This window comes from Apodemus sylvaticus, chromosome 8, assembly GCF_947179515.1.
Source record: "Apodemus sylvaticus chromosome 8, mApoSyl1.1, whole genome shotgun sequence".
NCBI lineage: Eukaryota > Metazoa > Chordata > Mammalia > Rodentia > Muridae > Apodemus > Apodemus sylvaticus.
The window spans coordinates 66647225-66662535 of record NC_067479.1 but is presented as its reverse complement, the minus strand read 5'-3'; the positions used below and the strand labels follow the sequence as shown (position 1 = coordinate 66662535).

The window sequence follows — 15311 nt, the reverse complement described above, 5'->3', positions numbered from 1 at the left end:
TAGCTTTAGTGCTCTCACCTGGCCTTCACATTGTATTATATTTCCTACGTGATTGAAAGATGTTCTGGAGTTGATAGGAGGAGGGGCATAGGTTCCTTGGAAATGCAGAAGGACATTCTGCTGTCCAAGGTTGGGGTGTCTCTGCACCAGTCAGTACCACAGAACATTTGTATACTGTGTCTGATAAATAGGTCTCTATCTTTTGGTCCGTTTCTCTCTTAATTTTTATTGTTGTTTTGTTTATTGTAACAGTGCATTTATTGTAACGTTGTAGCGCAGACTGGCCTTGAACTTGTGATAATTCTCCTGCCTCTGCCTCCTGAGTGCTGGGATCACTTGTGTGAGCCTCTGTTCTTTGCTAATCAACCACAGGGGGTTCATTCACTCACCTGTGGGCCCATCTGTCAGGACTCAGCAAGTGATTTGCCTCTAAGTCTGGGAAGGTTTTTGGTCAGGCACCTTAGGCAGGGTCTTTTCCGTAATCAGTTCCTTGAGGAGTACTCCTTTTCCTCTGCAGCCCATTTCTTTGATGACGTATCCTACTTCTCTTTGAGTCACCACAGAAAGTGTCGCGTAGCTACAGTGCTCCTTCACTGAAGTTCATCTCCCATGGACTAGCTGACCTGGCTGTCTGAGATGCCTCTGTTCTCAGGGTGATAGGGACCGTCTCCCCGCATTTGCTTCCCCCAGCACCCACATAGTTAGTGCCTCTGAAAGTCTGTTTCATGATGAAAAGCTGATGACCTCAGAAGAATGAGAAGTAATCTGTAAGCTACAGACAGGCTAGGTTTTGGTTTTGTTCTTTGAGACAGGATCTTGCTCTGCAGCCTAAGCTGATCTGGAACTCTGAGAGGCTCGGGTTGGGTGCTTGGCCACCACACCTGGCTTTTTACTCTTGATGGAAGGTCTCTCTGTGTAGCTTGTGCTGGCTTCAACTCATGTTTGTTCTACTGTAGCCTCCCAAATGCTTGGGATTTTGGCACATGGAGATCACATGTCACCTTCAGTGCCGGGGTTTGAATTCAGGGCCCTATGCGTGCTACAAAAGTGCTCTGAGCTGTATCGCCAGCGGATCATGTAATGTGCGCCAGTGCAGTCTCTGCAGCCAAGAATATCTTTCTGCTTCCACCTCCCAAGTGCTAGTGATGCAGACCTTCTCCATTATGCCTGCTTTAAGAGGTGCTGGGATCAGACCCAGGACTTTCTGCATGCTAGGCTAGCCCTCAACCAATTGAATCTAGTCAGCACCCAAATCCTGCTTTGTTAACGTTGGAGGCAACATTGCTGTGCATAGCTTTCGTATTATACAGAATTTTGTCAAAGCTATGTGTGAACTGTGCTGACCAGTGTTTATGGTCTGTTTCACCAGCACAGACACAGGCGTTTCTATCCAGCACACACGACCTTATAGCATACCCGCTCTTTCCCAGCAAGTGACTCCCAGGGGCCATCAGCATTTAAGATGCAGGAGATAAACCAGGCATTTTCTCTGCAGCTCCTGGGTCTGCTGTTACAGGTGCTCCCTGGGACAGGAATTGGCATCATCTGCTTTAGAAGGGAGGTTCTGGAGGCAGCCCATCAACATAACACAATTTACACACCGCAAAGACCGTAATTTTGAGATGAGGTATTGCTGTGTCCTAGGCTGGCTTTGAACTCCTGAGCTCAAGCCCAGCTGGCTGCCTCCTTCTACAGGCCTGGGCATCTGAGTTTGCCAGTTTTCAGTTTATTTTAAGGTCTTGTGAATATAACTTAGGAGTTTATTTTAAGTGTTTTTAGTAGTTTCACAGGGTGTTTAGAGTTCTCAGCCCTGCACATTGGATTGTTCTGGAATGATGGAATGGTGTTCAGAAGATAGGTACAGTCAAAAAGTGAACTAGATTTTATTTTTCCAGAGGTTTTAACACTAGATAAAATTTTGTGGATGATTAGCTTTATTATGTTGTATTTTACTTTTTTATTTTAAAAAGGCTTTGGGAAAAATTTAAGAACTTTAATTTTTAAACACCATCCATAATTTTTGTCATTCCACTGATAACCGCTAGGTGGCAGTACACAGCTACAAGAGAACTTTGGATTAAGAAGACATTGAAGGCACTGGAAACCAGTTTTTCTCAGTAAAGTTTGCGTTTTCCATATTTAGGTCATTTTTCTACATTGACTTTTTTGGATACAGAAGTCTTGTTATATACCCAGGCTGGCATTTAACGTGTGGTGAGTCCAGGCTGACTTTGGATGTTGAAATGCCTGCCTCCGCATCCCCCAGTGCTGGGATTAATATGTGTGTACCCCATACCTGACTTATTCTAGCTCATTTTATTTTTTGAGACAGGGTCCCGTGTAGCCCAGGATGGCATAGACTCACTCTGTTGCTGACGTGTAGACTGAACTTCTAATCTTCCTGCTTCCATTCTTTGGTGCTGCATTGCTCACACCCAGTTTATACAGGCTGAGGCCAAGCTCAGGGCTCCGTGCATGGCAGGCAAGCACTCGGCTGAGCTGCATGGATACAGTTTATATTCCATCGTCAAACATTTGTGGTGTGTGCTGGGATTAAGGCTCAGTGGGCAGAGAGCTTGCCTAGCACGCATGGGGCCCTGGGTTCAAGCCTAAGGGATAAACTGAGGATGCGTGTTTTATGCTCACTGCATAAACAGGGATGATGGTTCAGTGGAGCTGTGGTCAGGGAGAGGGAGAGGCAGGTGGACCAGAAGTCTAAAGTCATCCTCAGCTAGCCAGCCTGGGTTGCATGTGACTCTCTCTCTCTCTCTCTCTCTCTCTCTCTCTCTCTCTGTTGAGGTGACTCCTTTGACCATGGACCTTAGGAACTTTCTCCCCAGAGATTGTATTCTGGAGTGTGACTGCAAGCTAAAACTTATATGACTGTGCCAGTACCACTTGACCGAGGAACTGGTTCCGTGTACCACACACCTGGGCCATAGTGTAGAAGGTGCAGCTCTGCCCCTCAGGCCTCTGCCTACCCCTTCCTCTTCCATTTTTAAGCCAGTGGTCCTCCTGCCATAGTGGGTGCATGCCCTGTGCCCTGTGCCCTGTGTCCCGTGCCCTGTGCCCTGTGTCCTGTGCCCTGTGTCCTGTGCCCTGTGTCCCGTGCCCTGTGTCCTGTGCCCTGTGTCCCGTGCCCTGTGTCCTGTGCCCTGTGTCCCATGCCCTGTGTCCCGTGCCCTGTGTCCCGTGCCCCGTGCCCTGTGTCCCGTGCCCTGTGTCCTGTGCCCTGTGTCCCGTGCCCTGTGTCCCGTGCCCTGTGTCCTGTGCCCTGTGTCCCGTGTCCTGTGTCCCGTGCCCTGTGTCCCGTGCCCTGTGCCCTGTGTCCTGTGCCTTGTGTCCTGTGTCCCGTGCCCTGTGTCCTGTGTCCCGTGTCCTGTGCCCTGTGCCCTGTGTCCCGTGCCCTGTGTCCCGTGCCCTGTGTCCCGTGTCCCGTGCCCTGTGTCCCGTGCCCTGTGCCCTGTGTCCCGTGCCCTGTGTCCCGTGCCCTGTGTCCCGTGCCCTGTGCCCTGTGTCCCGTGCCTTGTGTCCTGTGTCCCGTGCCCTGTGTCCCGTGCCCTGTGTCCCGTGCCCTGTGTCCCGTGCCCCGTGTCCCGTGCCCCGTGTCCCGTGCCCTGTGTCCCGTGCCCTGTGTCCTGTGCCCTGTGCCCTGTGCCCTGTGTCCCGTGCCCTGTGTCCCGTGTCCCGTGCCCTGTGTCCCGTGCCCTGTGTCCTGTGCCCTGTGTCCCGTGCCCTGTGCCCTGTGTCCCGTGCCCTGTGTCCCGTGCCCTGTGCCCTGTGCCCTGTGTCCCGTGCCCTGTGTCCTATGTCCCATGCCCTGTGTCCCGTGCCCTGTGTCCTGTGCCCTGTGTCCTGTGCCCTGTGCCCTGTGTCCCGTGCCCTGTGTCCCGTGCCCTGTGCCCCGTGCCCTGTGTCCCGTGCCCTGTGTCCAGCTGAGTCTGCTTTTAAGGGCTTTGTGGCTGGTGCATCAGAGCCTCTGAACTGAACCTGTTGGGCGCTCACTATTGTTCTGTGCAGGTCTGTGTTTCTCATTTCCCTTCCCTCTTTGCCTGTTGTTAGTCCAGTCTTTTAAATTCAATATCTTTCTATTCTCCTCTTCCAATACTTAATTTTTAAAAGTGCCACTGAGTGGGTATAACCAGCCCATGTGTTGACTGACTTAATGAAGGTTTTTGGGGACAGAGGATCACACACAAGTGTTTTGTATCAACAGTTCGGGTGTTGTTTTCCTGCCGCTGTCCGTTGTCGGTCTGAGAACTGCTGGCTTACCTTGCTTTTACTACCTTCCCTCCCACACGTAGCGCAGACGAGCAGTGGACCTCAATGTTAAGATCTTGGACCTGAGCAATGCCTTCCTCATGGGAACCAGCTTTCCCAACAAGATCCAGAAGCATCTCTTACCAGAGCACCTTCAGCGCCACTTTGCTCGTGACGGAAGTCATTTAGTCATTGATGGCCTACACGCAGAAGCCTCCGATGACTTGGTAGGAGTCTCCCGCTGCTTTGCTCTGCTCCCATCAAATACCAATGGAGATGTCTGACTGTGCTATCATATATACTAGCGTACTATTGTGGTACATGGTATTATGGCCTTAAAGACCTTGTTGTGTTATTAAGATCTGAAAATTTAATTTGTGACACAGTTAATTCCACAAATGCTTTGAATGAGGAAAATAGTTAAAATTCATGTCTCTCAGGGAACTAATTTTTGGAGTACAGCCAATAACTAGTGTGGTTACTTTTAATTCTTGAAGTCATTGTGTCCCCAGGAGTAGGTGCTTTCTGGCCCTGAGATGGAGCATTGGCAAACTGTCTTCTCGGAGCATGTGCCGTTGTGTCCTATAAAAGCTCTGTAGACCTGGTGTGGCCTGCTCTCTGGCTTAGGAAGCCATGGCCAGCTGTGGGGAGCATCGGCCCGGGGTGGGGGATTGTCGCGTAGGCTTTTGAACAATGATGGTTACATCTTTGACTTTCTCTTCTTTCACCCTTCTAACTTCAGGTTCGGGAGGCTGCTTATAAAATTTTCCTTTATCCCAACGCTGATCAGTTGAAATGTTTAGAGGAATTGCTAAGCAGCAGAGATCTTCTGGCAAAATTAGTAGGTTATTCTACATTTTCCCACAGGGCCCTCCAAGGAACCATAGCTCAGACTCCAGGTGAGCCTATTTATTCAATTTCTAAGAACAAATGGGACTCTGAGGAAACAGAATTTCTAGTGGAAGGGTCACTAGATTGACAGCACTGGAGAGCCACCCCAGGGAACTGTGCTCCCAGCCCTGAACTTCTGATTTAAATGTCTGTAAATGAATTAAAAAACAAAAGGCCTTTGCCATCTAGCCCAGCCTGTCTTTGAACTCACAATCTTCTTGCCTGAGCTTCCTGAGTTATCATGTCAGACAGTGGTTGGTTTTGTTTTTGTTTTTTGTTTTTTTTTTTGTTTTTGTTTTTAAATCTATTCAGAGAACCATTTATTAATACTTTTGACATCTATTGCTAGAACTCATCTTTAATTAGAGCAAATAATTGGACCTATGTTACGTGTAAGTCAACTCTAGGTTTTCACAATTGATTTTAATTGATTTTAAATGAACTTCATTCTAACCCAGCCCAGTGTCATCAGGTTGCAATTAGAGCGACGATGTTTTTGCTAATGCCACAGTGCTGAGGTCACGGCCAAGCACAGTCCTGCGAGGGAAGGTTTGTGCTAGGTGGTCGAGGGAAGGGTGATTAGGTAAACTGGCCTTGTGCTGGGCTCAGGTCCTGGTGATTCAGGCCGTCCGAGCTGCCCGAATGGGTCCTAATGGGAATTACTGTGCGTGGGCTTTTCAGAGGCGCTTTAGCATTCACCATCGAGGCAGAGAATCCGCAGCAGGATGTGAGGATTATAGAGCACCTGGGATTCTAGCTGCACTGTGGAGATGCTGAAGGAGAGGGAGGAGTGGGCAGTAGAGCTTCTGCAGAGCACTCACTGTGCTGTTGTGGAAGGAGGGAGCACTGGAAAGCACTCTGTGTGTGGAGTCCCCAGCCTTCTTTATAGCCCTCTTTCCCTTATTCCTCCAAGTTCCACAACCTTCCCATGACCTGCTTCCCTGGGTCTTACCTAGGGCTGTGTTTCTGTGAAGAGTCACCGGACCTGGGAAACTCTTTTAAAAGAAAACAATTAATTGGGGCTGGCTCACATTTCAGAGGTTTAGACCATTATCATCACAGTGGGAAGTTTGGTGGCCTATAGTCAGACGCTGCAGGTGAGGTGGCTGAGAGGTCTACATCTTGACTCACTGGCAGCAGGAAGAGACCGTGAGCCACTAGGCCTGGCTGGACCTTCTGAGACTTCAAACCCCACCCCCAGAGACACACGTTCTCCAACAAGGCCATACCTCCTACTAGTACCACTCCCCATGAGCCTCTGGGGCCATTGTCATTCATTCAGACCACCCCAAGCTGCTTCTGCCTGGGTTCCCTTGCTCAGATTTGCTGAGCCACATGCCTGCCTCTTCCCATATAAACTCCAGAACGGCTGCAGCTTTCTGCTCTCCTTCAGCTTTGCCCTTGGACCTTTAAAGCACTTACTTTTTTTGTTTTGTTTTTATGTTTTTATGCTAGGGCCTCACACATGCTTGGCATCTTCTCTGTCACCAAGCTCCGCCTCAGGCCAGCGCTTAAAACTGGGTTTCTCTGACTTAATTCCTAAATTGAAATTACATGAATTATATATACATTATGTATATGTGAGTTATATATGTATTATATATATGAATTACACACACACACACATATATGTACACACACACAGTATTTTTGTTTTCTGCTTTTGTTTTGAGATGTGTATTCCACGTTGTTGAGGATGGCCTTGAACTCTTGATCTTCCTGCCTCCGCTGCCCCAGTGCCAGATTTCAGGAATGTGCTACAACCACCACTCAAATTACTGTTAATATCAGTGAGGCTAAAATATAGTATTTTTACTTTTGTACTATACAAAATATTATTATTACAAGATGACTGAGTGCTGCTGGGTCATGTTATTTAACCCCTTACCAGCCCTGTGAGGTCAGCATTGGTCATGAAGATTAGAGGTCTTGTCTTGCTAAAACATGACACAGCAGGAATCAACACAGACCGCTGAAGCTCCTTGATTTTCATAGCTGGAGCCAGAAAGTCTTTCTGAGCTGCTACTCCATCAGGTACTCACCGGGGCTCTAGAAAGCAGTCAGTGTGGCCAGGAGAAGAGACCGGCTCCTTCGTGCACTTGGTGTTGCTGTAGAGAGGTGGAGCAGGCATGAGGTATAGTGTTCAGCGTGTGGTGGTGCTGCCTTTGCCGGCTTGTGTCAAAATGGGGTGGATGGCACATGCAAACTTCCGGTAGGCCTGCAGTTTGTCAGAATGAATCTACAGTCCCGTGAGGAAAATGGGCAACCGTGTGCCCAGGTCTCAAGGCAGAAACGTGCCAGACACATCAGAGGGAAAGCCAGAGCGGGTGCTTAATGGAGAGAGAGTGACTGAAGGGCTGCAGGAGGGGAGACCTCCTGGGGGAGGGAAGGGCTTTGCAGGGTCTGGGCAGAGAGGAACTGTGACCTGACTTGGACTGTGATGACAGTGGTGCTGGCAGGAACACCAGACTGCCACAGCACGAGGTGAGGAGGGAAGCTGTCATGTGTTCACGAGGAGAAGCAATACCATCTTGACCAGGATGCAGTGCAGTTGGTCTGTGGGCACCAGCTCCCAGCTGCATGGAGTGTTGCCCCAGTGTTCTGAAGGGGGGGCTTTACTCTGAGTAGCTAGAAAGATAGGAAGTCACTACAGTGAGTACCAGGAGCCTGGTTGGCTTCAAGATAAGATGAAGATGCTGTCGTGATGAAAGAGACCACTGTAGACACACGGCTGTGGACTGAGGGCTCTGAGATGGAAATGAGAGTTGAAATATTTACTCAAAGGCATGGGGCTGCATGAGGTCACCAAGGGTTACCCACAGAAGGAACTGGAGGAACTGGCTGGGGCTGCTCTGAGCACAGGCTGTGAGGAGGAGCCACTAGTGCTTTGAGGAGTCGGGGGACAGGGGACAGTGACTAAGAAGAAAAGGAAGCAGATGTGTCCTCCTAAGAAGAGCCCTGACTGGAATACTGTGGCAGGGCAGTGTGGAGAGAACTAGGGACTGGCTCTTGGCCCTACTAGGCTTATTGAGAGTTCGTGGGACTCTCACCACCTAAAATCAGAGCCTATCCCTGGCAAACACGTTGCCAAGGGTGACATTTTGGGAGCAACTGCTGTACACAGTCACGTGTGCTGTGACCTGTGTCCTTGAGGATTTAAAGTTTACAGCCAAGTGATTGGTATAGACAACAGTACCATACAATGTTAACAGGTAACTGTTTGTCAGCTGAATAGATGGGCTTGTGAGGTTCAGGACAGTGATGACATTGAAGGAATGATACGTTTTCCACAGAGAGCCGGGCAGAAGGAGAGGCACCGGGCTTACAGTGGCCATCCATTTGGTAGTGAGTTGGAAACATCCACGTAATGAGCAAGCATCGGGTTTATTTTAGGGAGTCTCACATTCAGTGGTGTATATGTACACACACACACACACACACACACACACACTCGCCTGTGGTAGATGCTGGGTTCTTTCCTCAGTTGCTCTCCCTTTATTTTTTGAGACATGGTCTTTCCTTGACCCAGTTGGGCTGGACTGTCTGGCCAGCAAGCCCCAAGGAGCCTCGTGTCTTCACCTTTCCATGTTGGGGTTGCAGGCCAGTGCTGCTACATGTGTGTGTGTGTGTTTCCTGTGTAATGTGGAGGCTGGGACTCAGGTCCTCATTCCCACATGGCAAGCACTTTACTGACTACGTCATCTCCTCTATCAGTCTTTTTAGTACACTGTTTCCAGACTCTTCACATTTCACCAGGAAAAAAACATGAGTGACTGAATAAAACAAGGCTGTGTGGAAATCAAATGCATATGGGGAGGTTTATTTGGAGCAGTCGTCTGTGGTAGCTGAGGTGGTGGGAGCTTCGGAGGCAGGCTTTGGTCTCCCTGTCCGTTTCTGACGCAGTCAACTTGGCACCCGAGAGAGTGAGTGTGAGAGTTTCTGAAGATGACAGGGGCAAGGAACTGGCTGTGGTTTGGGTTAACCCCACTCTCTGCTCAGCCTTTCATTTGACTCAGAAAGGAGATAGCTTAAAGAGAGGGCAAGAAATTAAACCCATAGAAAAGATCATCTGGAAAATATAAAGGCTGTGTTTGCGGCTGACTGAAACACACATAAAAGCCCTGCGCGGAGTCTGAGGGCAGAAGGCAGCATGGGAACTTGCATGGGAACGGAGGGGCTCTGCTGCTTGTCCTCATGGTCCCACTGGCGCTGACTGGCTGGAGAGCTGCAGTGAGCACTGCAGGCCAGCTGGAGGGCCTTGTGTAGTTGTGCTTGGTGTAGGTTATTTACAGTTGTCTGTAAACGAAGAATAGTGACCCAGGGGAAACTTTGCTTTTTAACATTGAGTTTTTGGAGAACCACTTTTCTAAACTGTGCTGAAATCATTTATGTCTTTATTGCTGTATGTTATTTAAGATGATAGCTTCAGAGGCTTATTTTGTTTAAATGTCATGAGCTTTGACCCTCTTCATTCCCCATTACCCTCTCCTGTGCCTCTCCCTTACTGTGAGCTCCTAACTCTTCTCAGATCATCCTTTCTATGTTCATGTGTGTCTATGGTTACTTTGCTTAATAACATGATCTGAGGACATGACACTTTGGGGATTGGAGGAACCTAGGAGTCAGAGAAGGGAGTGGAGGTTGGCTCTGATCAAAATATGTTGTATATGTGTGTTAAATTCTCAAAGAGTATGTTAAAAATTTTAAATAACTATCTCCAGATCCATCCAGTTTCCTGAAGATGACATGTTAATTCTTTATTCGTGAGTAGAGTTGTCTGTCTGTCTGTCTCTCTGTTTCTCTCTCATTTTTTTATCATTTCATCTGTTGATAGGCATCTGGACTGTTTCTGTAATTTGGCTGAACGGATGCACAGCATTGCTGAAGTACACTCACTGAGTGCTTTGGATAGTACATGAGACAGGTGTGCTGGACCTGCAGGTGGTTCTCTTAGGTTCCGAGGTCCCTCTACTGCTGATTTCTAGAGTCACACCAGTTTACAGCACCAGCAGTGGTGAATAAGGACTCCTCCCTGCCCATCCTTGCCTTGGGCTTTTTGCTTTTCCATAGCAGCCATTCTGATTAGAGTAGGAAGGAATTTCAGTACAGATTGGTCTTTCCCTCGTAGTTAGGGGCTTTGAGCTGTTTTGAGACATGGTCTCCCTTTGGAGCTGGGCTGGACTGGCCTTGACTCCTCTGTGCACTGATTCTTAGATTCAAGCCAGCATCTAGCCATCTTGAAACTTAGGAAGAATTAGACATAACCATGACATGTCTTGTTCATATATCTGGACAGGAGTTTTTGGTTGGCAGGCGTCCAAAATCGATGAATGAAGACCCCAGACTCAGATAATATGCAAAACCTGTTCTATAGAAACAACTAGCATGTGGGGTCAACCATTCTTTGAAATGGTGACCCCAGATAAAGGCATGCAGGCCTTCTTAGAGGGAACCGGGGGAACTCTCTTGAAGGATTAGGTAATCTAAAATTTCATTGGTGGGTGCTCGGGGGTCACAGGTGATCTGTGGACATATTCCTATGTCATGAATGTTCAATCGTATAGTCAGTGGTCTGTATCCCTGTGTCACAAATGGTCAACTATGTGATGAAATAGGACTGCTCAGCACAGACGGCTCCTTCTGAGAGAGGATATTTCCCCATTCTTGAGGTTATCCCTGGGCTGTTCTTTGGGAAGGGTTTTTATGATCTTGTTCTGCTTGTTATAATCTGTTCCTAGAGCTGTTCTTATGACTTAGTTTCTGGGACTTATGGTCCATTCCTGAAGCTAGTGCCTTACGGCCTTTTCTGAAATCAGGCCTGGTTCTCAAAATGGAGACAAATGGGGTCCTTGCGTGGGGACAAATGGCTTTGTGTTGTCCTTTTAGGTCATTTTTCCTTTTGCCTCCAGCCATGCTACTAACGTTGAGTGCAGTCTAAGGTTTTGAACTAGTATAGTACTCTGTAAGTTTAATTTGTTTTTCCCAGGAGATAACTGGTATCTAGAAATAATGATCATTTTTCGATCATATGGAGACAACTCTGCCTACCTTGACAGTGACCACTGTAGGGGAGACTACATGTGTGAAAACCCTCACATTACAATTTCTACATGCATGCCCATGTGATTTCACACAATTGAAGGCATTTTCTTTTGGATTTCATCTTTAGAGACTGTCATGCAGTTCCTTGAGAAGCTATCTGAAAAGCTCTCTGAAAGGTTAGTCTGATTCTACTTACTATTTCGGCTGTACAGTCCGCTCGTGTGTGCGGTGTGTGTTTGTGTGTTTGTGTGTGTGTTTGCATGTGTGTGCAGGTGGAAGCCTGCAGTCACCAATGAGTACCCTCTAGCACTCTCTACCCTATGCTGAGACAGGTTTTTTTTTTTTCTCTTGAACCCAGGGCTTGTCTTCAGATAGTCTGGCTAGCCAGCTGGCTCCAGGACTCCCTTATCCCCTCTTAAATGCCTGCCTGGCATGGCGGGCACCTGGGTCCTAGGGATCTAAACATTCCTGGCATGGTGGGCACCTGGGTCCTAGGGATCTGAACATTCCTGGCATGGCGGGCACCTGGGTCCTAGGGCTCTGAACATTCCTGGCATGGCAGGCACCTGGGTCCTAGGGATCTGAACATTCCTCTTTACATGTGTGCGCCTTCTAAGATGTCTCTCCAATTTCTCCAGTTACAAATTTTTAAAGAGATTTGTTTTAAAAATTAAGAAGTAAATTACTAAGAATGTAAGTTTAAGTGAGATCTGCTGGCAAGAGATGATCCCCAAGGAAGACATTGAGAGCAGCCTCGCTGAGGTGCATGTCTCAGAACTTAGCCACTTCTCTTCCTCAACCTACTCTCTTCAACAGCATCTTTCCAAAATGGTCTATTATTTGGTTGTTTTGGGGTTTGGTCCTTTCAAGACAGGGTTTCTCTGTGTAGCTTTGGCTGTCCTGGAACTCAAGATCTGTAGACCAGGCTGACCTTGAACTCACAGAGATCCCCCTGCCTCTGCCTCCAGAGTGCTTGGATTAAAGGTGTATACCACCACCTCCCTGCCCAACATGTTGTTGAAACCATTTATTTTATTATCACTAATGATAGCAAACTCATAACGCAGCATGTCTCTTGGGGATAAATACAGGAGAACTTGGATGCAGTAGGTCTCTGGGTTTGGAATTCTTGTTTTAAGGATTCTCTGCCTCAGTGTCTGAAATGGCACACTGCATTCCACTTTCCGCTGCCATACTTGATAGTGGTCCCCTCGGTACCTTGCTGCTGTCTCTGCCCTTGCCTCCAGTCCTTGCCCTCAGTGGTCTCTCTTCCAGCACTTAGAGGAGGGATGATCATCTTGCCCTCTTTTAGCCAGGGTTCTGGCAAGAGGTGTGCTATGGTTTGGAAGAGGTGTGCTGTGGTTTGGAAATTCAGGCCTGTAGCCTCTTGTCTGCCTCACGAAGCAGTCTTAGTTTTTGACCATAGGAGCACGTTGGGTATTAGCTCATATTTCTGTTTTGAAATTCCTTACAAGTTTATTGTATGTGTTGATTGGTTTGTCCGCATGTATGTGTATGGACTGTGTGTGTGCATGCTTGGTGTCTGTGGAGGTTTGTGGTGGGCATCAGATTTCCTGGGACTGGAGGTACAGAAAGTAGTGAGCAGCTGTTGGTGCTGGGAATCGAACCCAGGTCCTCTGGAAGCTGTAAGAGTTCTTAACCACTGGGCCATCTCTCCAGTCCAATCTGTTTTGAATTTTAAACTTGTGCTTTTGAGTCCTTTCTAATTTGGTTCATATTTGTCACTTTGAAAATCTTTTAACGCCAGTGAACCGCTACTGTCTCTGTTCCAGTGAAGAGGGACTGTGTATAAGGAGTTTCTTAGTTTACTCTCTTTGGCTTGAAGAGTTTTCTGTTTATGTATAGCTATAGATTGCATTTTCAGCAAATGTACCTTCTCGGTGTATGTATGTATGTATGCATGCATGTATGTATGTATGTAAATTCTAAAAGATGCTTCCTATTGCTCAAAATCTTTTCAAAGGGGAAAGTGATGAGTAGCAGCTGTAACTATTCCACATGAGTGTTTTATAGATAGGGGTTTGTCAGTTCCCTGCCTTTGGGGTGCTGACTTAGAGTCTGCTGGTGAATCTCCACTTGCTTCTGTTTTCCCAAGCTTTAGTACTTTCAAGGCATTCTCCTACAGTGTGCATATAGTAGAATTTGTAATGACTTGATGATCTATGCAGTTTCATACAACACTTCAGTAAAAGTTGGATTAGTCAAAGTTTTATAGTAAAAGACATTCCTAATTTTATCATGACTGTAGGAAAGTTTATAAAGTTTATTCTAATTGCAAATACTAAATTTTATTCTTAATAAGTAATGATAGACTTGTTTTGCAGAACTAGAAAAGATTTCGAGATGATGCAAGGAATGAAAACAAAACTAAGTCCTCAAAATTCTGTAAGTAAACATGTTGGAAATTTTCACATAGTATAAACACTATTTCAACTGAAAGCTGTACCTCTTGATTCTCGAATTTTCTTTGTGTAACTTTAACTTTATTTTTTATAGTTTCATACATGTGAATAGAATAATTTGATCATATTTCCCTCCCCATTGGTCACTTATTCCTTCCCACCAAACCCCTTCCTTTTCCCATCTAGTCCCCCTCATGTCTTTTGTGAATGTGTGTCACTGCATTTGACATGGGTACCAATCAATATAACTGTGGGTGGTGGGTTGTTTATTTACTTGAGCAAAGGAAACTTACCAGTGGAATATGATGCCCCCAGCCCCAGCAACCATTGTCTGTAGCTCTTTAGGGAGAGGTGGGACCTTATTAACCTCAGTTATCCCTTATCAATATGAAGGAATATTGATAGGCAGGTCTTGTGTAGGAAGCCACTGAGTTTATGGGTGCAACAACCACTCACGTGCAGAAGATAGAATTTTACCACACACCTTCCCACTACTCTGGCTCTTACATTCTTTCCAACTAGCCTTCTTCCATAAGGTTGCACGCCTCGCAGGAGGGGTGATGTGGTTGCCCTGTTTTAGACTGAACATTCAATAGTCACTGATTCTCAGCACTTCGATCAGTTATGAGTTCCTGCAATAATAGTCAGCTGCTGAAAGTAGAAGCTTTCAACAGAGGCTGAGCAGAACTAGTCTGTGGGTATAGACATAGTGTGTGGAAGGCAGTTCTGCCATAGGGTCCATGACTTCTGTAGCCATGGCTTCTAATCAGGTTTACAATATATCAGACATGAGTTCCTGTGGCATGGCCTCAACTCCAATCCAAAAGCTTATATTTTATAGTCTGGCCAAGTTTCTGATAAAAATAGATAGTCAATATCTTTGCTGACAGTGAACTATTTTCTTTCAGAAATTAATGCCTTGGGACCCTCCCTACTACAGTGGTGTGATTCGTGCAGAGAGGTAAGCTTCTCCAGAAAGGCCCCTCTGAGAGGAAGACAGGAGCTATGTGTACTGAGCACTTTGCATGTTAGTTATGCAGCTGCTCAGAGACCTACATCACACACCTGCCTTCCCTGAGACATGTCTCTCCCTGACGGCAGAGCTGTGTCCTTTCATGTGCTTGCTTTAGTAGACCGTCCTTTGTGTCTGCTTCAGGGAAATGTTCCTTCACAGGTCTGCCGTAGCCTTTTACCTGTGTCCGCTTCAGGAAAATACCCCTTCACGTTTGCCCCAGCAAATTACCATCAAACACAAACGATTTTCCAAAACTCTCATAAGTTTCCATGTCACATGGGGCTGTTTTGCTTTATGTTAAGTACTTTAGGTGCTCCAAAAGAAGAAAAACGCTTGTTGGAGTAGGTGAATCATTGTGGGTGTGGGCTTTAAGACCCCAGTCCTAGTTGCCTGGCAGCCAGTCTTCTGTTGGCCTTCAAAACAAGGATGTAGAACTCAGTGCCTGGCATTGATCCTCTGCCACAACACTCCATACTCAAATCCTGCTGCAAGAGAGCTGGTCTCCCAGGAGTGTGGACATGCCTGTGAACACAGGTAAGACCACCACTTCTGCTCAAGTTTCTGGCCTAGGAGGGACCCTCCCAGAGCCATCAGGACACAGGAGCCAAGAACAGGCAAGGACAGGATCCTTCCAGTTTCCATCAGCACCCTGGAGCTGACCCCGTGCCACAGCTCTCCAC

At 47.1% G+C, this 15311-nt stretch overlaps 1 protein-coding gene across 1 annotated transcript in view; it reads left to right on the top strand.

Moving 5' to 3' along the window:
* Positions 1-15311, top strand: part of Mipep (mitochondrial intermediate peptidase) — a 128539-nt gene that overhangs the window by 19922 nt on the left and 93306 nt on the right. Inside the window, exons 6-10 of the mRNA XM_052191265.1 lie at positions 4305-4487; positions 5003-5159; positions 11321-11369; positions 13539-13599; positions 14525-14577. Of these exons, the coding sequence (XP_052047225.1) occupies positions 4305-4487; positions 5003-5159; positions 11321-11369; positions 13539-13599; positions 14525-14577 (503 nt within the window). The remainder of the gene's footprint in view (positions 1-4304; positions 4488-5002; positions 5160-11320; positions 11370-13538; positions 13600-14524; positions 14578-15311) is intronic.